Genomic DNA, 16937 nt, shown 5'->3' on the forward strand with positions numbered 1-16937 from the left:
GGCTTTATGGTTAGAATATTAAGACAAAATTTTAAAACGATTGAGAAATGCAAGACAATTGAAGTTGAAATCAAAAGACACCTTTTAACCAATGAGAAAGAACTTCACAAAGATTTTACCAGTTGATACTGAGACTGTGACAGTCAGCCTTATTTGAAACTTAGTACTGGATCAGACTGGTACATGGCAATAAAGTTGGCTGTGCTGTATATGTTTGAGACTATTTATACAATATATATAGACCAGAGGTGGACACTGAAAGCAATGCATGCAAATAGATCTCATGAAAACCCGACTAGATCCTGGTCCTTGAGGACCAGAGTTGTCCACCCCTGATATAGACTATATTGTATATATTTAGACCATATATGATGAGGGGGTTAGGGTACCCCTGGAGGGTGCAGAAAAGAAGTCCCACCTCTTTACTAGAGACCCCACAAGGCCCCCTCAAATCCCCAAGCTCTTGTCCCATACATCTTCCTTAGACCAAAAGTTACTGAAGTTCACTAGAGCAAGGAATGACGGGCCTCCCTTTAGGTGCAACTATCCCAAGGAACCCCAAGGGCCAAAGGTAGAACTCATGAAGGGCAGTGTAGAGAAGCTTACCCAGAAAGAGGATAATGAAATATTGGCCCCCCAGTAAGGAAAATTAAATACCCATGGAGGTAGGTGAGGAAGAGAGTCAGAAATGAGATATGGAAATAAATCCAATCTAGGAGTCACAATCCAAAGAGAAAAGAGAGTATGGGGAGGAGAAGTTTCAACTGTTCTGTGAGAGTGATGAATTTCTCCCTTTAGACTCCATGCTTGAATTGTCAGGTGTATTCTTTCAATCTGAGTGACAGTTTTCATCTGAGTAAAGGTTTGTGGCTTTATTCTGGCCAAACACTTTTTGCCTCGGGTGAACTTGCAAACTAAATCTGCATAAAAGATTAAGTTTGCATATAAGACTAATTTGCATAATCAGCCAACTAATTGCTTGGATATGAAAGTACTAGAGAAGCATTGCAGTCCCAGAGAAATTTTTCTAAATTTCCTGGGAAGAATTAAGTTATAGACTATTTATTTGATAAATTAATCAATTTGACTTTCTCTCACCCTGATTGAAAAAGCAGGAAGAAATCAGGATCTTCGGTGCTGTTTTATGCAGAGGATAGATAGCCCTCAGGGGAGGAAGAATGATGGTGTCTTGTCTAACCCCCAGTAAGCCCATCCCTTGAGAGATACAAAGGAACCTGTTAGTAGAAAGGAGATCTCAAAAGTACAAAGGATCAGAATATGGAATTGACATATCCATCTAGAGGACAACACCTCACTGATATATATATATATGAGAGCCAAGTATTTTATTATTTTATGATGTAAGCATTTTTCACATACTTGTGTCTGTAGGTTATGCTTGATGAAAAATATGTTGTAAATTTGGGACATTCACAAAGGTCTGATATTGATATCATTATTGTTGAGACATATGTGACATGGAGCAGCATTTTAATATGATGTCTAAATCCAAGTGTGGACGTTCTGTAGAAGATGCATAAAAATCCAGTACCAAACATGCCTATTTTCAAAGCTGCAAAATGTTGTTTTTGAAAAAGAATGTTTGTGTTCAATGCATCAATGGATTTATGTTCATTAATGAGTATAATAGTGCCACTATGGACACTAAGAAGAAATATTTTGACCAGAAAATTAGTCAAGCTGTGAGTTCCTCTAAGGAACTATTTAAAGTGGTAACAAGGTTTACTAAATTGTCATTGCAACACATTGTTGATAATTTTACAAGCAATACCTTTTTGACGTATTTTATAGGCAAGGTCCAGAATGTTTCTACGGATTTTAATACGGATCTACTGCAGAGAGTTCCAGAGATAGAAGATATAAAATGGTCAGAATCTGAAAGGGTTACAGAAACACAAGTGAAAATGGTAATTCAGAGTGTAAATAAGTCTACTTGATCACTTGATCTGTGCCCTGTAAGTATATTTTCTAGTATTAGGAAGACAATAGCACCATCTCTTCAGAAGATAATTACAAAATCTTTGTCTGAGGGTTGTGTCCCTATAGATTTGAAGAAAGCAATTGTGCAACTGAGGTTAGAAGCTAAACAGAGTGGAAAGGAATTAGATCACCACCCTATTTCATCTTTAAACTTTTTATCACAGGTATTGGAAAAAGTTGAACTTTCACAGTTACAAGAATTTTTGGATAAATACGAGGTCTTGGACAACTTCAATTTGGTTTCAGGCCAAAATATTCTACAGAGCTATTGTTAGTATCAATACTGGACTTTCTGAAACGTGGTCTTGTTTAAGGGAACTCTTTTTTAATTATTATTTTGGACATTTCATCAGCATTTGATAGGGTCAATCATGAAATTTTGCTTACAAGACTAAATTCTTTAGGCATGGGGGTACAGTATTGGACTGGTTTCAATCATTCTTATCTGAAAGAACATTTCATGTAGAGATTGATCAGGAGTTTTCAGAACGGTCTACTCTTGGTAAAGGTGTGTCACTGGGTTCAGTTTTATTGGCTATGTTGTCTGTTCAGGGAGTTGTATTATGGGATTCATTGCCTGTTGAAATTAAGCAGGCCTTAAAGATGCAGTTCAGAAAAGAAGTGAAAACTATACTGTTTGAGAGAATATATAAGTCACTTTATGTATTGCAGGCAGTTTTTTTAACTTACTGTATTTTTGTTACGGGAACTGAGTTTATGATAGTTAACAAGACTAAGGATGTTATAATGCCTCTCTATGCTCCATGGTGCAACCTCACCTGCAGTATTGTGTTCAATTCTGGTCTCCTTATCTCAAAAAAGATATAGAGGCAGTAGAAAAGGTTCAAAGAAGAGCGACCAAGAAGATAAAAAGGATGGAACTCCTCTCGTATGAGGAAAGACTAAAAAGGTTAGGGCTCTTCAACTTGGAAAGGAGACAGCTGAGGGGAGATATGATTGAAGTCTACAAAATTCTGAGTTAGTAGAAAAGGTACATGTGAATCGATTTTTCACTCTGTCAAAAATTACATAGACTAGGGGACACTTGATGAAGTTACAGGGAAATACTTTTAAAACCAATAGGAGGAAATATTTTTTCACTCAGAGAATAGTTAAGCTTTGGAGTGTGTTGCCAGAGGTTGTGGTAAGAGTGGATAGCGTAGCTGGTTTTAAGAAGGGTTTGGACAATTTCCTGGAGGAAAAGTCCATAGTCTGTTATTGAGAAAGACATGGGGGAAGCCACTGCTTGCCCTGGACTGGTAGCATGGAATGTTGCTACTCTTTGGGTTCTTGCCAGGTACTAGTGACCTGGATTGGCCACCGTGAGAATGGGCTACTGGGCTTGATGGACCTTTGGTCTGACCCAGTAAGGCTATTTTTATGTTCATATGGTCAGGTGAAAGTAAATTCTACATTACATTAGTGTCTTTTATTCTGCCAATACCTTGCAATTGTATGCGAATTACAAAAGAGATGACCTGGACAATCCAGTAAAATTACAAGATAGATTATTAGACGAGGCAATAGGATCCGGGGATAGAATGAAAAGGTCAGTTATATCATTTGGTAAGTTTGATAAATTTCCTGAAGGTTTTGTAGTCAGGTGATCAGCAGGTTGGAGAGGTGGTGGTCTAGTTTCGCTGCTTGGGTGGCAAGTAGGCCATCGTACATTTATTTTTGTGTTGTATGCCTTTGATTGTGAGTAAAAGGTACCGTTGTTCTCCTAGATCTGGATATGTTATTCCGGATCAGGTGATCATTCAGGTAGGTTGGTCCATCGCCATTTAGGGCTTTGAATAGTGTGCAGTAGACTTTGAAAAGTATACATGCTTGTACTGGGAGCCAGTGTGTGTCTAGGTATGCGGCGGTGATGTGGTTGAATTTTTTCAGTGAATATTTCAGTCTGAGAGTTGTATTTTGCACTGTTTGTAATTGTTTTATCATGATGGCGGGGCATGGCAGGTATAGTATTTATTGTTTGCCATTATTTGATTATATATGTCTTTATGTAACCTGCTTAAAACACATCCAAAAGAAAACCGCATAGAACAAGCCATTGGGATGTAGGAAGGGCCAGCATTCTTAGCAAACTGGCCACACAGACATCCCGGGAAAGCAGTGGGGCACTCTAGTGGACACTGTAGCGAACCTCACATAAAAAGTCCCAGGGGTTCATAGACAAAACCGCTGAAGACAAAGGCGCGTGCCGACAACTGAGCGCAAGATGGAAGCGCGCGCCGAAGAAAAAGAGTGTTTTTAGGGGCTCCAACAAGGGGTTTTGTTGGGGAACCCCCGCCACTTTACTTAATACAGATTGCGGCGGCGTTGTGGGGGGGTTGTAACCGCCCTCATTATACTGGAAACTTAACTGTTTTCCTGTTTTTTAGGGAAAAAGTGAAGTTTTCAGTAAAATGTGGGGGGTTACAACCCCCCAAACCCCCCACAACGCGGCGCGATCTGTATAAAGTAAAGTGGGGGGGGGGTTCCCCCCACCCCCCGTCAAAGCCCTTCAAAACAGTTATTTTCTTTGGCGCTCGCCTCCGCGTTGCGCTCAGTTGTCTGCGCGCGCCTTTGTCCCGCCGCGCTTTTGACATGACACCAGTCCCAGGTACTCATCTCACCATGGCCTCCTTATATTGTAAAGTGAGCCCTCCAAAACCCAATATACGCAGCTATACACCATACCAATAGAACCTTATGTCTATAGGTGATATCTATATGCAAATACAGTGGGATTAGGATGGGGTTTGGAAGACTCACAAATTCCACCTTAAGTATAGTGGTTAGAGTGAAGCATGGGTCTGAGTTCCCTACACTGCCCACCAGGCTATTCCAGGAACCTGCTTGCTTTTCTAATAGGACTGGCTATAACATCTGAAGCTGTCATGTAAGCATTTATGCATTGTTTCATTCACATCTTTGGGGAGGGGGAGTGTGTGTGTGAGGGGGGGGGGGGTCATACTTATATTCCTCCAATGATCATCTGGTCAGGTTGGGCACCTTTTTGGCACTTATTTGTTGTTAAAAATAGGTCTAGCCTCAGATGTACAACTTGTGCCTTGGATGGATTCTTAAATATTCGATTATGAAGAATGTCCATATCATAAGCCCATCCTAGTCCCGCCCACACTATGCCTCTAACACACACCCTTGAGATTTAGAAGAACTGTAAATGAACAGCATAGAAATCGATCTAGAAAAGAGTGAACTAGAAGGGTTTAGTGAGAAAAACTACAGTATCTGCCCCTTTTCAGATGCTCTTCTTTTTTGAAAATGAGCTCCAAACTGCACCAGATAATTCTTATAAGATACATTGGGACTGACAATTTGGGGGCAGATTATTTCAGTTTTATATGTTGCCCTTTGGTCTGATGATCACTTTCACATCAATGAAGGAGCTCGTTTAGTTTCCTAGTTAGTTATCTGGGCTCCGCCACTGAATATCATTGGTGCTCAGATCTACCAGCTCTGGTTATCAGAGGCTGAAAAGTGTAGTTACTTACCTGTAACGTAGGTTCTCCGTGGACAGCAGGATTGTGGCTGACTATCCTGCTGTCCACGGAGAACCTACGTTACAGGTAAGTAACTACACTTTCTGAGTCCACTCTGATTTTGCCCCAGACCTCCGGGCACTGACTAGAAAATGCTGTAGTGGTCTGCCCAGATATTCAGTGGCACTATCCAGGAACAGTAAAATCTCTGTTATCAGGCACCCATGGGGATTGGTGGATGCCGGATAATTGCAGTTTCTGGTTGCTTGAGAGTTAATGTAAAAATAAGTTTGGTCTCCCTTCCCACCTCACTCTATCATCCCCCACCCCCACTTGTAAGTCCAACATCTGTTCTTCCCTTCTTTCTCTCCCACTTTCTCTTCCTCCTTCTCCCCCCACCCCCTCCCTCTATTCCCTCTGTAGCAGTAGAGCCAATCCTGACAACCCTCCCTCCATTCCCAAAGCAGCAGAGTGTCGTGACAACCCCTGCTCCCTCCCTTCCTCACCCAAAGCTGTAGCAGCAGCTGGTGAGCAGAGAAAGCTCCGGTAAACAGGCAGCTTCTGGCCAGCCCAGGCAGAGTTATTCCTCTGCTGCATCAGAAGTGATGTAGCAGAGGAAAGACCATGCCAGGGCTGGCCAGAAGCTGCCTGTTTACCAGTGATTCCTCTGCTTACTGGCTGCTGCCACAGCTTCGGGTGAGTGAGTGAGGGAGGGAGGGGTGTTTGTCATAATGCTCTGCTGCTTCAGGAACAGAGGGAGGGAGGGGGTTGTCAGGAACAGCTGTACTGCAATGGGAATGGAGGGAGGGAGGGGGTTGTCAGGACTGGCTGCCTGCTCCTTTGGGATTGGAGGGAGGGGAGGGAGATTTGTGGCTGCTGTGATGCTTCGGGAGATGAAGGGAGTTAGATTTGTGGCTACTACTGATGCCTCTGGGGCTGAAGAGAGAAGGGGAGGGGGGTTGTTGGGTCAGGAGCACCACTTTGGACATTTTCTGAGGAGTGTGGGAGACAATTTTTGGGTTTTTTTGCCGGTTGATTAAGAGTTAATTGAATACCGGTTAACTGAGATTCTACTATATATGCTGCTTGGCCAAGTCAGAGCAATTTAACTGGCAGTTATATTGCTTTGATTATTGATCTCTTGGTCTCCTATCACATTATAAACCCTCTTTGTCACCTTGTGATACCCATCTTTTATGACAAATAGTCTCTATTAATGCCTGTTTAGAAAGGCAAAGGAATGCCGCAATTTGATATTCTCAGCAGAATATCTTTCAAAAAGCAAACTGTATGCAGAGCCTTCTATAAAATAACAAAAAAAGCAAGGTGGATTGCACATCTACATGCTGGCACATACAATGGGAACACAGATTTGAAAAAGAGCCGCATTACTCATTGTTTCACGAATTTAAAAGTCAACAAATTATATGAGGATGCACAACATATAATATGTTCATAAAATGATTCAAAATGTTGTGTGATCGTGGCACCGAGGTACCCCCCTCTTCAAACCCAGCATGCACCCAAAAAGAGGGAGAAAAAGCCTCAGACTAATGTAGTATAGAACCAAAAGGTACAAATCAAAACTGCTTTTGATACTTTCACTGGCAAAAAAACTCTTTCAAAGAACAGCTCAGGTTTAGAAAAGGGCAAAGTCACCCGGAGGCATGTTGAAGGACTTTAGCTGACAAAAGACGACTTGAGCTCCAACGCTGTCACGTCTTCTCCAATCTTCCCAACAAGCGGCCTTGTTTCACCAATGTTTGGCTCATCAGGGGAACAAACAATACGGCCTTGAAAAGTGCAGCCACGCTGAGACCAGCATTTACATGTGCAAGTAGTGGATTCTGCAAGCTATGCATGTAAGTATGATCACTGGCATGTTTAAGTCCTGGATGTTACAAAACTGGATGAACAAGGGGGATTAACTATGAATTCTGCGATTGTTGAGGTTTTTTACACTAGAGAGGTATGCATAATTGCCTGCTCAGTCATTCCCTTCAAAGCCTAAATTGAAACAAGAAGCTAGCTGACATATCTGCCTTAATGGTGATATCTAGCTTTCCCCCCAAAATATTTATGTACCATGTATTGCCATTCCAAAATCAGAAATCTACACATACTTTTCAATCCTGCTCAAGCTAAAACTATGCCTGTTCTCAATATAAACGTGTAGGTGTTTTAGAACCACTGCTAGTAGCACATTTACACATCTAAACACCACTATTTACCTGTGCAAATGACAAGCAAGTCTTCTAAAGTGACCTCCTGTGTGTGGGAGTAATTCCAAAGACTTACATGATTTGATCTCTATAAACTACAAAGGCAGTGGAATGGGGTGAGCCACATGGACCATAGCCCTTGCCCAACACACAGCATCAGCAAGGCTTGAAGACTGGTTTGTGTAGATCCTTCAACCAAAAAGACATTCTGCTGTCCCTGAAATACTGAGCAAGGCAAAAGGAGTTGCTTAAGAAACTATAATTCCATGTTTAAGTGGGTTCTAAACAATCACTGTCCTTTATCAATAGAGTATGTGATTTCAAAGACTTATCTCTATGATGTCAAACAGGAGAATGATGGAAATTTAAGACTTTTCCAGATGGAAAGTATATGATTTGTTTAGCTTTAAATGGTAAAGCAGCCCAGAATTTTCTGTGCTCTGTCTCCTCAGGCAATCCTGGATTGGAGATCAGGGTTCCTAGAGATGCAAGAATTGCAGGTGTGGAATGAGGCTTAAAATCACCATGAGAGACTTCGGTTGGAATCTAATGGAGATTCTTTTTGGAGAAAAATCCCACTCCAAGTTTCTGGTCTCCAACAGAAATCCAGGCTTTTGGGGGAAAAATAGTAGAATCCATTTTAGAATGGACAGTCATCTAGAGAGTGCATATTTTATTGGGAAGAGGTTCTGCACCCAAGAAAGGGGTTGAAAATTTCTTCCTCAGAATTCTTAATCCAAGAGGATTTTTTCTGAAAAAGAAACAAAAGGGTGAACAAGTGTGTTCAAACGTCAATATAGGGAAGCCATAGCCTAGAAGTCATTCGACTGTGGTGGTATAGAAGAATAAAGTTATTATTATTATAAACAGTCTCCAAAAAAGAATCCAGATTAGATCTGGGGTGCTCTTGGTTACTATGTCAATGATTTTTTAGATAAACTTTGCTCAATGTGTTTTTGTCTGGTTGTTGAACGTGGAATATTGGCCAAGTTATGGCCACTTTACAAGCACCTCAGTAAACTTTAAGTTTCAAGTTTTATTTAAAATTTGATTCAATCGCTTATCAAGACTTATAAGCGAATTACAAGTAAAAAGAGGGGATTAAAATAAACATCATTAAAATTCAACATGATTATAACATAAACATTTTAAAAAGTATATAAAACAAATTGCTTAATTAACATGAGACGAAAGGTAAGTGGAAAGGAAATACAATTGATATAGTAAAGGAGAACATTTAAGGAGAGTACCAAAGGTATGGGGTAAGAGAAAGATGGAAAAAGTACTGGAATCAAATTTTGAATGCTTCTTTAAATAAATGACTCTTGAGAAGGCCTTTAAAGTGGTCTAGATTTCTTTCTTCTCTCAATAAAATGGGAAGTGTGTTCAAGAGCTGAGGAGCAACTATAGTTTGTAATGCTTTTTTTGTGGTAAAGCTCTAACAGGTATGTTATTGGAGAAAATAGATAGTCCAGAACCATAAGGGCCTCCAAGTTTTCTTTACCCTAGTCAAAGCAACATGGGAGCCATAGAAGGTGCAAGATGACCCCAAGGCTCTCTGCCATGCCATTGTCTTAAGAGAAGCAGGAAAAAGTGTTACATGTATAATCAGAGGCAGTTCTACTATTATGCTCTCTGAGGCAATCATAACTGGCAATACTCTGAAAGTTGGTGAGTATAGCCGCCACTGTAATGAGCTCTTCCGATCTTACCATTCTGCATCCTGATCGTGTTTCTCAATCACCACGTTTGGCAGCAAGGGAAGAGCTTGAGCTGCCGAAGGCCAAGCCTCAAAATAAGAGCCCTGCAATTTTTCAGCTCAGACTGCAAGGCTGGCCCTGTGGCAGCAGGAAATGATCTGTGCAAAAGTCTTTCTTTTGCTAGGACAGATGGATTGATTGAAAGTAGGTTTATTGTCTACTATACTCATCTCTTCCATGTTCCCCAGTCTGAACAGAGGCTTTTTCTGCTTATCTGGGGCGAGAAGGAAGGGAAACTGCAAGGGAAGAAAGGGGAGGAGTGGCCACGAGCCACTACTCAGGATGAGATGGAGTGGGGAGTGCTTCCCTGAATCCAATTGTACCCCCCATACTCTCCTTGTACTTCCTCCTCAAACACCTCTCTCTTTACTACTGCCTCAGACAGCCTTTAAAAACAAGACCCATCTACCCACATCACACCCCTAAGATTCATCTGACACCCATCTCTTGGGTCTCTGATACATACATCTACCTTACTTCAGACACCCCTTCAGACACACATCTACCTTACTTCAGACACCACTGCCTCTGACATGCCACCTACAAATTTCACCCTTTCTACTCACACTCCCACTGCAACCCCAACACACACTCAGCCCTACTCCCCCCAGACACCTCACCCATAGCAGACATCTCCATATACTGCTACAGTCCCAGATACCTTCTGCACACCCTACACAAACACACTGCTTTCCCCTATACACTGTCCTGTCCCACACAGTGTATTCCCTTGACACATCTCAGTTCCCACAAAATACATCCAAATTCCCCGCCCTTCTTTCTGAGAGGATCTCTAAGGAAGTCTTCTCTCAGCTCCCTCTCTCTAGTGGGCACCATCTCCTCCTTTGTCTCAGGCAGCAGGATGTTTTCAGCCACCCTTGCACAGAAGGTACTATTTGAGATTAAAATACCTTATCTAAACTACAGTATTTATTCATCCGTTCACCATGTACCTTTCTGCAGTGATGTTCGGTTTCTTACCATGCCCTTCAGTGTCAGATCAGCCAAAGGGGATCTGTTTCCATGGAAATCAGGCCAAACATGTAAATCAACAGTAAGGAAACCCAAAGGCAAAGACTTCTTAATCTGATCCAGGTGACTGTTCAAGTAAGTATATATACTTTGGCCACTAGAAGAAAAATAAATTTTAAAAAAGGATTTATTCAGTGAAAGTCAAACATCTAAACCTCTAAGTCAATTGAAAGAAAACAATACATCCTCCTACCTCATGTTAAGAAAAAGAAAGAGTTCACTGGCAGCCCAGACATATTATATGACAAAGGAAATTGGTTGAGGAAAATGCAATAAAATGTGACCCCCCCCCCCCCAAGTACAGTTTCCTCTAAGCTGTGCGGGAACCCCTTCATCCACATTTCTTGTCAGCCCTAGTGCAAAGAAGTCAGTGGTCTGTTTTCATGCCACTGCTGGCATTCCTCATGCATGCTCAGTTCATGCCAACGAACTGAGCATGTGCAAAGAGTGCTTGCATCAGTGGCTAGAAAACACGTCGCTGACGCCCCCATATCAGGAGAAATTTGGGCTATGGAGTTCTTTGGATGAAGGAGCTTGGGCATCCTGCCATCCATTCAGGCTACTGCTGTTTGGGGGTGGGGGGCTGGGGGGGGCTGCAATCTACAGCAACAATTCTGTTCAAAGTTCTTCTGCTCTTATGATTTTTTTAATTGTTTATATGACTTGCTCTTTTTGGCAGTCAGCTGTGGCATTTTATATATATTCAGTGGTGCTTTCTATGGAAGTGGTGGCATGGAATATACAGTACATATAGGACTTCATTCTATAAATGGTGTAAAAAAAAACAACCCAGCACCGGCTAAAAACATCACGCGGTGTTATTTTATAAATAGCGCTCAAGGCCCCCTTTTACAAAAGCGATTATCGTGGCGGGCCGCAGTAATCGCTCTGACGCCCATAGAGATTCAAAGGGCATTGGAGAGTTTGCCACACGGCAGCTGCTACTACGCCTTTGTAAAAGGGGGGAAAGTTAGGCATCCACTCTTAACTTTCGGTACAAGGATTTATACTAAACCCTGGTGTTAATTCTCGCACCTAAATTAGGCACGGATTTCCCCTTATTCTACAACAATGCACATGACCCGCTCATGGCCATGCCCACTTTTTGGAAATATGCGTAAAATTTATGTGCAGATCCAGGGCCTATAAATATGCAGGTAATTCTTAATTGATGCCAATTACTGCTGATAATTGCTGATTGCCACTCAATTATTGGCACTAATGGCTTATTTGTGTGCGGAAATTGGGTGCATGCCTAAATTTTTTCACGCCATTTTTAGCGCCGTTTATAGAATTAGGCCAATACAGGGAAAATCTATACAGTGCACCCAAAGTTAGGCGCTAAAACTCAGCGTGCAGAGTATGAATTGTATAATAGCATCTGGGCACCTGGATTCCATTATGAAATACTAGCGTAAGTCAGCATTTGCGTACCAACATTTAGGTGCACCCATTTACTCCATGTCAACAGCAGTCAAACATTAATCTATGAATCTCGTGCCTCAGTCCTCCCACAGATGCTGTAAACATTATCTCCAATGCATTCTTAGTGGGAGGAGCAAAAGCCGATTTCTAGATACAAACCTAGGTCTTCTGCAAAGCAGCCAGCCTATTTGATGTCATTTCTGAATTTTCCAAACATTATTTCAAAAATTTTATTTCATGGAACTATCCTCCTGTTTTATGAAGCCGTGCAGCAACGTCCCTGAAGCCCTTTAAATCTCTATGGGCTTCGGGGCCGTTACCCCAGAGCAGCCACTAGTGCGGCTTCGTAAAACAGGCCCTATGTCTGCTAGTTAACAATGCTTAATGTGTTTATAATATGTCTTTAGTAAAAGGTGTGCCACTTCAATGCAGTACAATTTCTGACATAATACTTACTCTTAATCTCCAACCCAACCATATGTAATAGAGATCAGATTTATGAATCATTCTGGTAAATCTCTCAAAGAACCTCCAAGAATGGCATTTAGCATTTGGGCCAATAAGACTAAATAGTCTTAATTACAATTGATTAGTCACTGTCTCATTTAGGTCCAAACAATGATATTCATTTAGCCTTTGCATGTATATTCTGTCATGCACTAATGAGATCCCTAAGGGAAGTTGGCACATGCTTACCACTGTGACCTCTGACCTCCAAGCAGCTGTATATTTGTGTTTCCAATTCTATCATTCAGCTGCATGTTTTTTCAATTACACCCTACCATGTGGATGTTATCAGGATATATCATTCAAAATGAAATACACTTGGAAGCCATTAAAATAACTAATTCACATTGTTATTCCCGTAATTTTAAACTTTATGCTCTCTTGGAACTGACTTGTGATTTTTAAATACAAAAAAAAGACTTTTTTTCCCCCAAAGTTATTCTCCTTTCAGTCTCCCTATGACCACATCTCTCAGAAGTCTGTTGATTTACTAAATGCATTGCTAAAAATAGCCATTGTACTAGAAGTCTGTTGTTTCAGATGCAGTATGCTAATTCCATGGAAAAAAATTAACATTGTAAATGTAATTATCCTGTTTACCAAACACTAGTCTATACAGTTGTGTTCCCCGTCTAGGCTTCAAGAAAAACAAAGTTATCAGTACACACAAAATAGTCAGTCTGTGAAGAAGCAGACAAAGTGAATCTCTGGGCTTCATTGATTTGATTCATCGTTGTGGGCAGCTGCATATTTTCTAGTAATGTTCTCACATTTTGGAACGTATCGTTGGCCTACGACTACATGCCTCAGATATCCCTGACATGAGAAGGCTGAAGGGTCGTGAGATTTTAGTAGCCTGACTACAGTAACTGGAAGACAATTACAACTTTTCTTACTGACGTTCAAGTGTACTCGCTCTGTGGCTCCTCGGTATCTCTCCTCTCTTGTTACCCCCCTATACTCCCTTCCGGGAACTCCGCTCATTAAGAAAGGTCCCTCCTCTTTGTACCCTTCTCTATTACCACCAATTCACGTCTCTGTGCCTTCTACCTTGCTGCGCCACATGCTTGGAACAACCCGCCTGGCTCGCTATGTCAGGCTCCGTCTCTGGCAGTATTCAAAGCCAGACTAAAATCCTACTTATTTGAAGTTGTATTTAAACACTGACCCAACCAACGCATCTGTCTGTTATTCCCCCAATACTGCCTTTTGGCCCCTTCTGTGTGTTTCTGTCATTAGATTGTAGGCTCTTCTGAGCAGGGACCGTCTGTTGCATGTACAATGTACAGCACTGCGTGTGCCTGCTAGTGCTATCTAATATAATAAAACGCTAGACGCGCATGCGCACTCAGATCTGCGTGATCTGAAATCCCTGATCTGTGAGATGTATGTCCGTGGCTTTGCAGATGTGCGCATGTGCGAGTCCCCAGCCTTACTGCTTCCCAGCCGCAACCGTTGCACTCCCTGCTCTCCAGATTGCGGTGTACAGACCGGTAGGGCACTGGGAGCTAGGGAGAAAGCAAGGGCTCAGTCTTCATCGTCGTCTTCGCCCCTCCCCCCCAATCCCCGTTGAGCCTCCCACCCAATTTTCTCTTCTCGCGGTCTGGTCGGCTACCTTAGTCCCTTGCCGCCGCCGCCGCCACCCCCTTCCCTTCCCGCGGTCGACAAACCTCTTGGCTCCAGCAGCGGCCGCAGCAATGTAAACACGCTGCTTCGCGGCCTCTACTGCCTTGATTTGCTCTTCCGTTTCTCTGATGACGTCATCAGGGACACGGAAGAGCAAATCGGGGCAGTAGAGGCCGCGAAGCAGCGTGTTTACAGTGCTGCGGCCGCTGCTGGAGCCAAGAGGTTTGTCGACTGCGGGAAGGGAAGGGGGTGGTGGCGGCGGCAAGGGACTAGGGGAGCTGGCCAGACCGCAAGAAGATAAAATCGGGTGGGCCACGAAGAGACAGGGAGGAACTGGGAAGAAGGAAGAGGAAGAGGGAAAGGGGCCTGCTTTGGGGGAGGGGTGTGCTTGGAGGCACACAGCTTTGCTTGGGGGGGGAGACAGAAGGGGAGCCACGGAGACACAGTCAGGGAGGAACTGGAGGGGCAGAGGGAAAGGGGTCTGCTTTGGGGGAGGGGTGTGCTGGGAGGTAGATAGCTTTGCTTGGGGGGGGGGGGAGACAAAATGGGGGGCCACAGAGAGACAGTCAGGGAGGAATTGGAGGGGTAGAAGGAAAGGGGTCTGCTTTGGGGGGGAGGGGTGTGCTGGGAGGCAGACAGCTTTGCTTGGGAGACAGAAGGGGGGCCATGGAGACACTGTCAGGGAGGAATTGGAGGGGTAGAGGGAAAGGGGGCTGCTTCGGGGGGAGGGGTGTGCTGGGAGGCAGATCATTTTGCTTATGGGGGAAGACAGAAGGGGGGCTACGGAGAGACAGTTAGGGAGGAACTGGAGGGGGAGAGGGAAAGGGGGCTGCTTTCTAGCACCCGTTAATGTAACGGGCTTAAAGACTAGTAGAAATAATAAATTGTTGTTGTTGTTATAACATAGAAATGTGCTAGAAACATCCTTGTACAGATTTTTTATACATATATATTCAGGGAAATTTTCAAAATTACATATTACTATTATGCTCATTACCTGAAAATATTTTCTTGAGGCAAATATGGGGGACTAAAAAGGACAAAAAGAGTTGGACTGACAACATGAGTGAACCAGGATGACAACAGCAAGTCCTTTATTGAAGACTTAGTAGATAAGGACAGGTTGTTCACCCTCTCCAAGGTAGGGAGAACGAGAGGGCACTCTCTAAAATTGAAAGGGGATAGAAGGACGCCACAGCAGCCGCGTGGCAGGAGGAAGCAGCGGCTTCTAGGCAGGGAGCCGGGAGAGGAACAGTGCGACGGTGAGGAGCGGGTAGCGGCGAGAGTTAGCTCCGCCCATCCGCGTCACCGGCTGCGACACCAGCTACATCAGCGCCCGGACTCCCCCTTAAGAGAAGGGAGCCAGGCGCGAAGGACGCCACAGCAGCCACGTGGTAGGAGGAAGCAGCGGCTTCTAGGCAGGGAGCTGGGAGAGGAACAGAGCGGCGGTGAGGAGCTGGTAGCGGCGAGAGTTAGCTCCGCCCACCCGCGTCACCAGCCGCGACACCAGCTACATCAGCGCCCGGACTCCCCCTTAAGAGAAGGGAGCCGGGCGCGAAGGACGCCACAGCAGCCGCGTGGCAGGAGGAAGCAGCGGCTTCTAGGCAGGGAGCCGGGAGAGGAACAGAGCGGCGGTGAGGAGCGGGTAGCGGCGAGAGTTAGCTCCGCCCACCCGCGTCACCGGCCGCGACACCAGCTACATCAGCGCCCGGACTCCCCCTTAAGAGAAGGGAGCCGGGCGCGAAGGACGCCACAGCAGCCGCGTGGCAGGAAGAAGCAGCGGCTTCTAGGCAGGGAGCCGGGAGAGGAACAGAGCGGCGGTGAGGAGCGGGTAGCGGCGAGAGTTAGCTCCGCCCACCCGCGTCACCGGCCGCTGACACCAGCTACATCAGCGCCCGGACTCCCCCTTAAGAAAAGGGAGCCGGGCGCGAAGGACGCCACAGCAGCCGCGTGGCAGGAGGAAGCAGCGGCTTCTAGGCAGGGAGCCGGGAGAGGAACAGAGCGGCAGTGAGGAGCGGGTAGCGGCGAGAGTTAGCTCCGCCCACCCGCGTCACCAGCTGCGACACCAGCTACATCAGCGCCCGGACTCCCCCTTAAGAGAAGGGAGCCGGGCGCGAAGGACGCCACAGCAGCCGCGTGGCAGGAGGAAGCAGCGGCTTCTAGGCAGGGAGCCGGGAGAGGAACAGAGCGGCGGTGAGGAGCGGGTAGCGGCGAGAGTTAGCTCCGCCCACCCGCGTCACCGGCCGCAACACCAGCTACATCAGCGCCCGGACTCCCCCTTAAGAGGGGGGGTGCCAACGGCGCGCGGCCGTTCAGCGCGCAGCGAAGGCGAGCGGCAAAGGCGCTCGCCTTAGCGAGAGCGCCTTTGCGAAGGAGCCTTGGAAGGAGCCCAGGCAGCCCAGCAGCGAATCCTAAACTTCTAAACTTCTAACTAAAAAAAAAACAAAAAAAACCCCCCCTTTTTCTTCTGTTCCCATTCTTCTCTTCTCTCTCTATTCTTTCAGCTAGCTGCACGCCGAGCTAACTCACACTCAGCTAACCGTTTCAGAAACCCTGAGCTCTTAACTTCTTATTCTCTCAGACACCCAAATCTTTCATAATCTCGCACTAGCACTCAGTAGGATTTTTCTAACTCTCTTTTCTTTTTCAAATTTATTGACAGGCAGACCTAATTCACAACTTGGAAATGGCAGGGAGGACTAGAAGCGCCAAGGCTACAATCAAATCCAGCATTCCAGCCACCATGGGGACCCTGGAGGAGATCACGGACGGCATACGAAGGGAGGAGGACTCAGGACGGTGGACAGAGGTCTCCGTGCAGACCGAATCCACCCCCCGAAACTACACTACAGTCTCCACGCAGACAGAGGAGG

General features: G+C 44.7%; 1 protein-coding gene across 2 annotated transcripts in view; it reads right to left on the reverse strand.

Moving 5' to 3' along the window:
* The window catches only part of FGGY (FGGY carbohydrate kinase domain containing), a 384196-nt gene that overhangs the window by 89157 nt on the left and 278102 nt on the right, over window positions 1-16937 (reverse strand). For both annotated transcript variants that reach the window (XM_033917103.1, XM_033917104.1), the window contains one exon: window positions 10456-10603. In XM_033917103.1, the coding sequence (XP_033772994.1) occupies window positions 10456-10603 (148 nt within the window). The remainder of the gene's footprint in view (window positions 1-10455; window positions 10604-16937) is intronic.

The sequence above is a fragment of the Geotrypetes seraphini genome, chromosome 12 (assembly GCF_902459505.1).
Source record: "Geotrypetes seraphini chromosome 12, aGeoSer1.1, whole genome shotgun sequence".
Classification (NCBI taxonomy): Eukaryota; Metazoa; Chordata; class Amphibia; order Gymnophiona; family Dermophiidae; genus Geotrypetes; species Geotrypetes seraphini.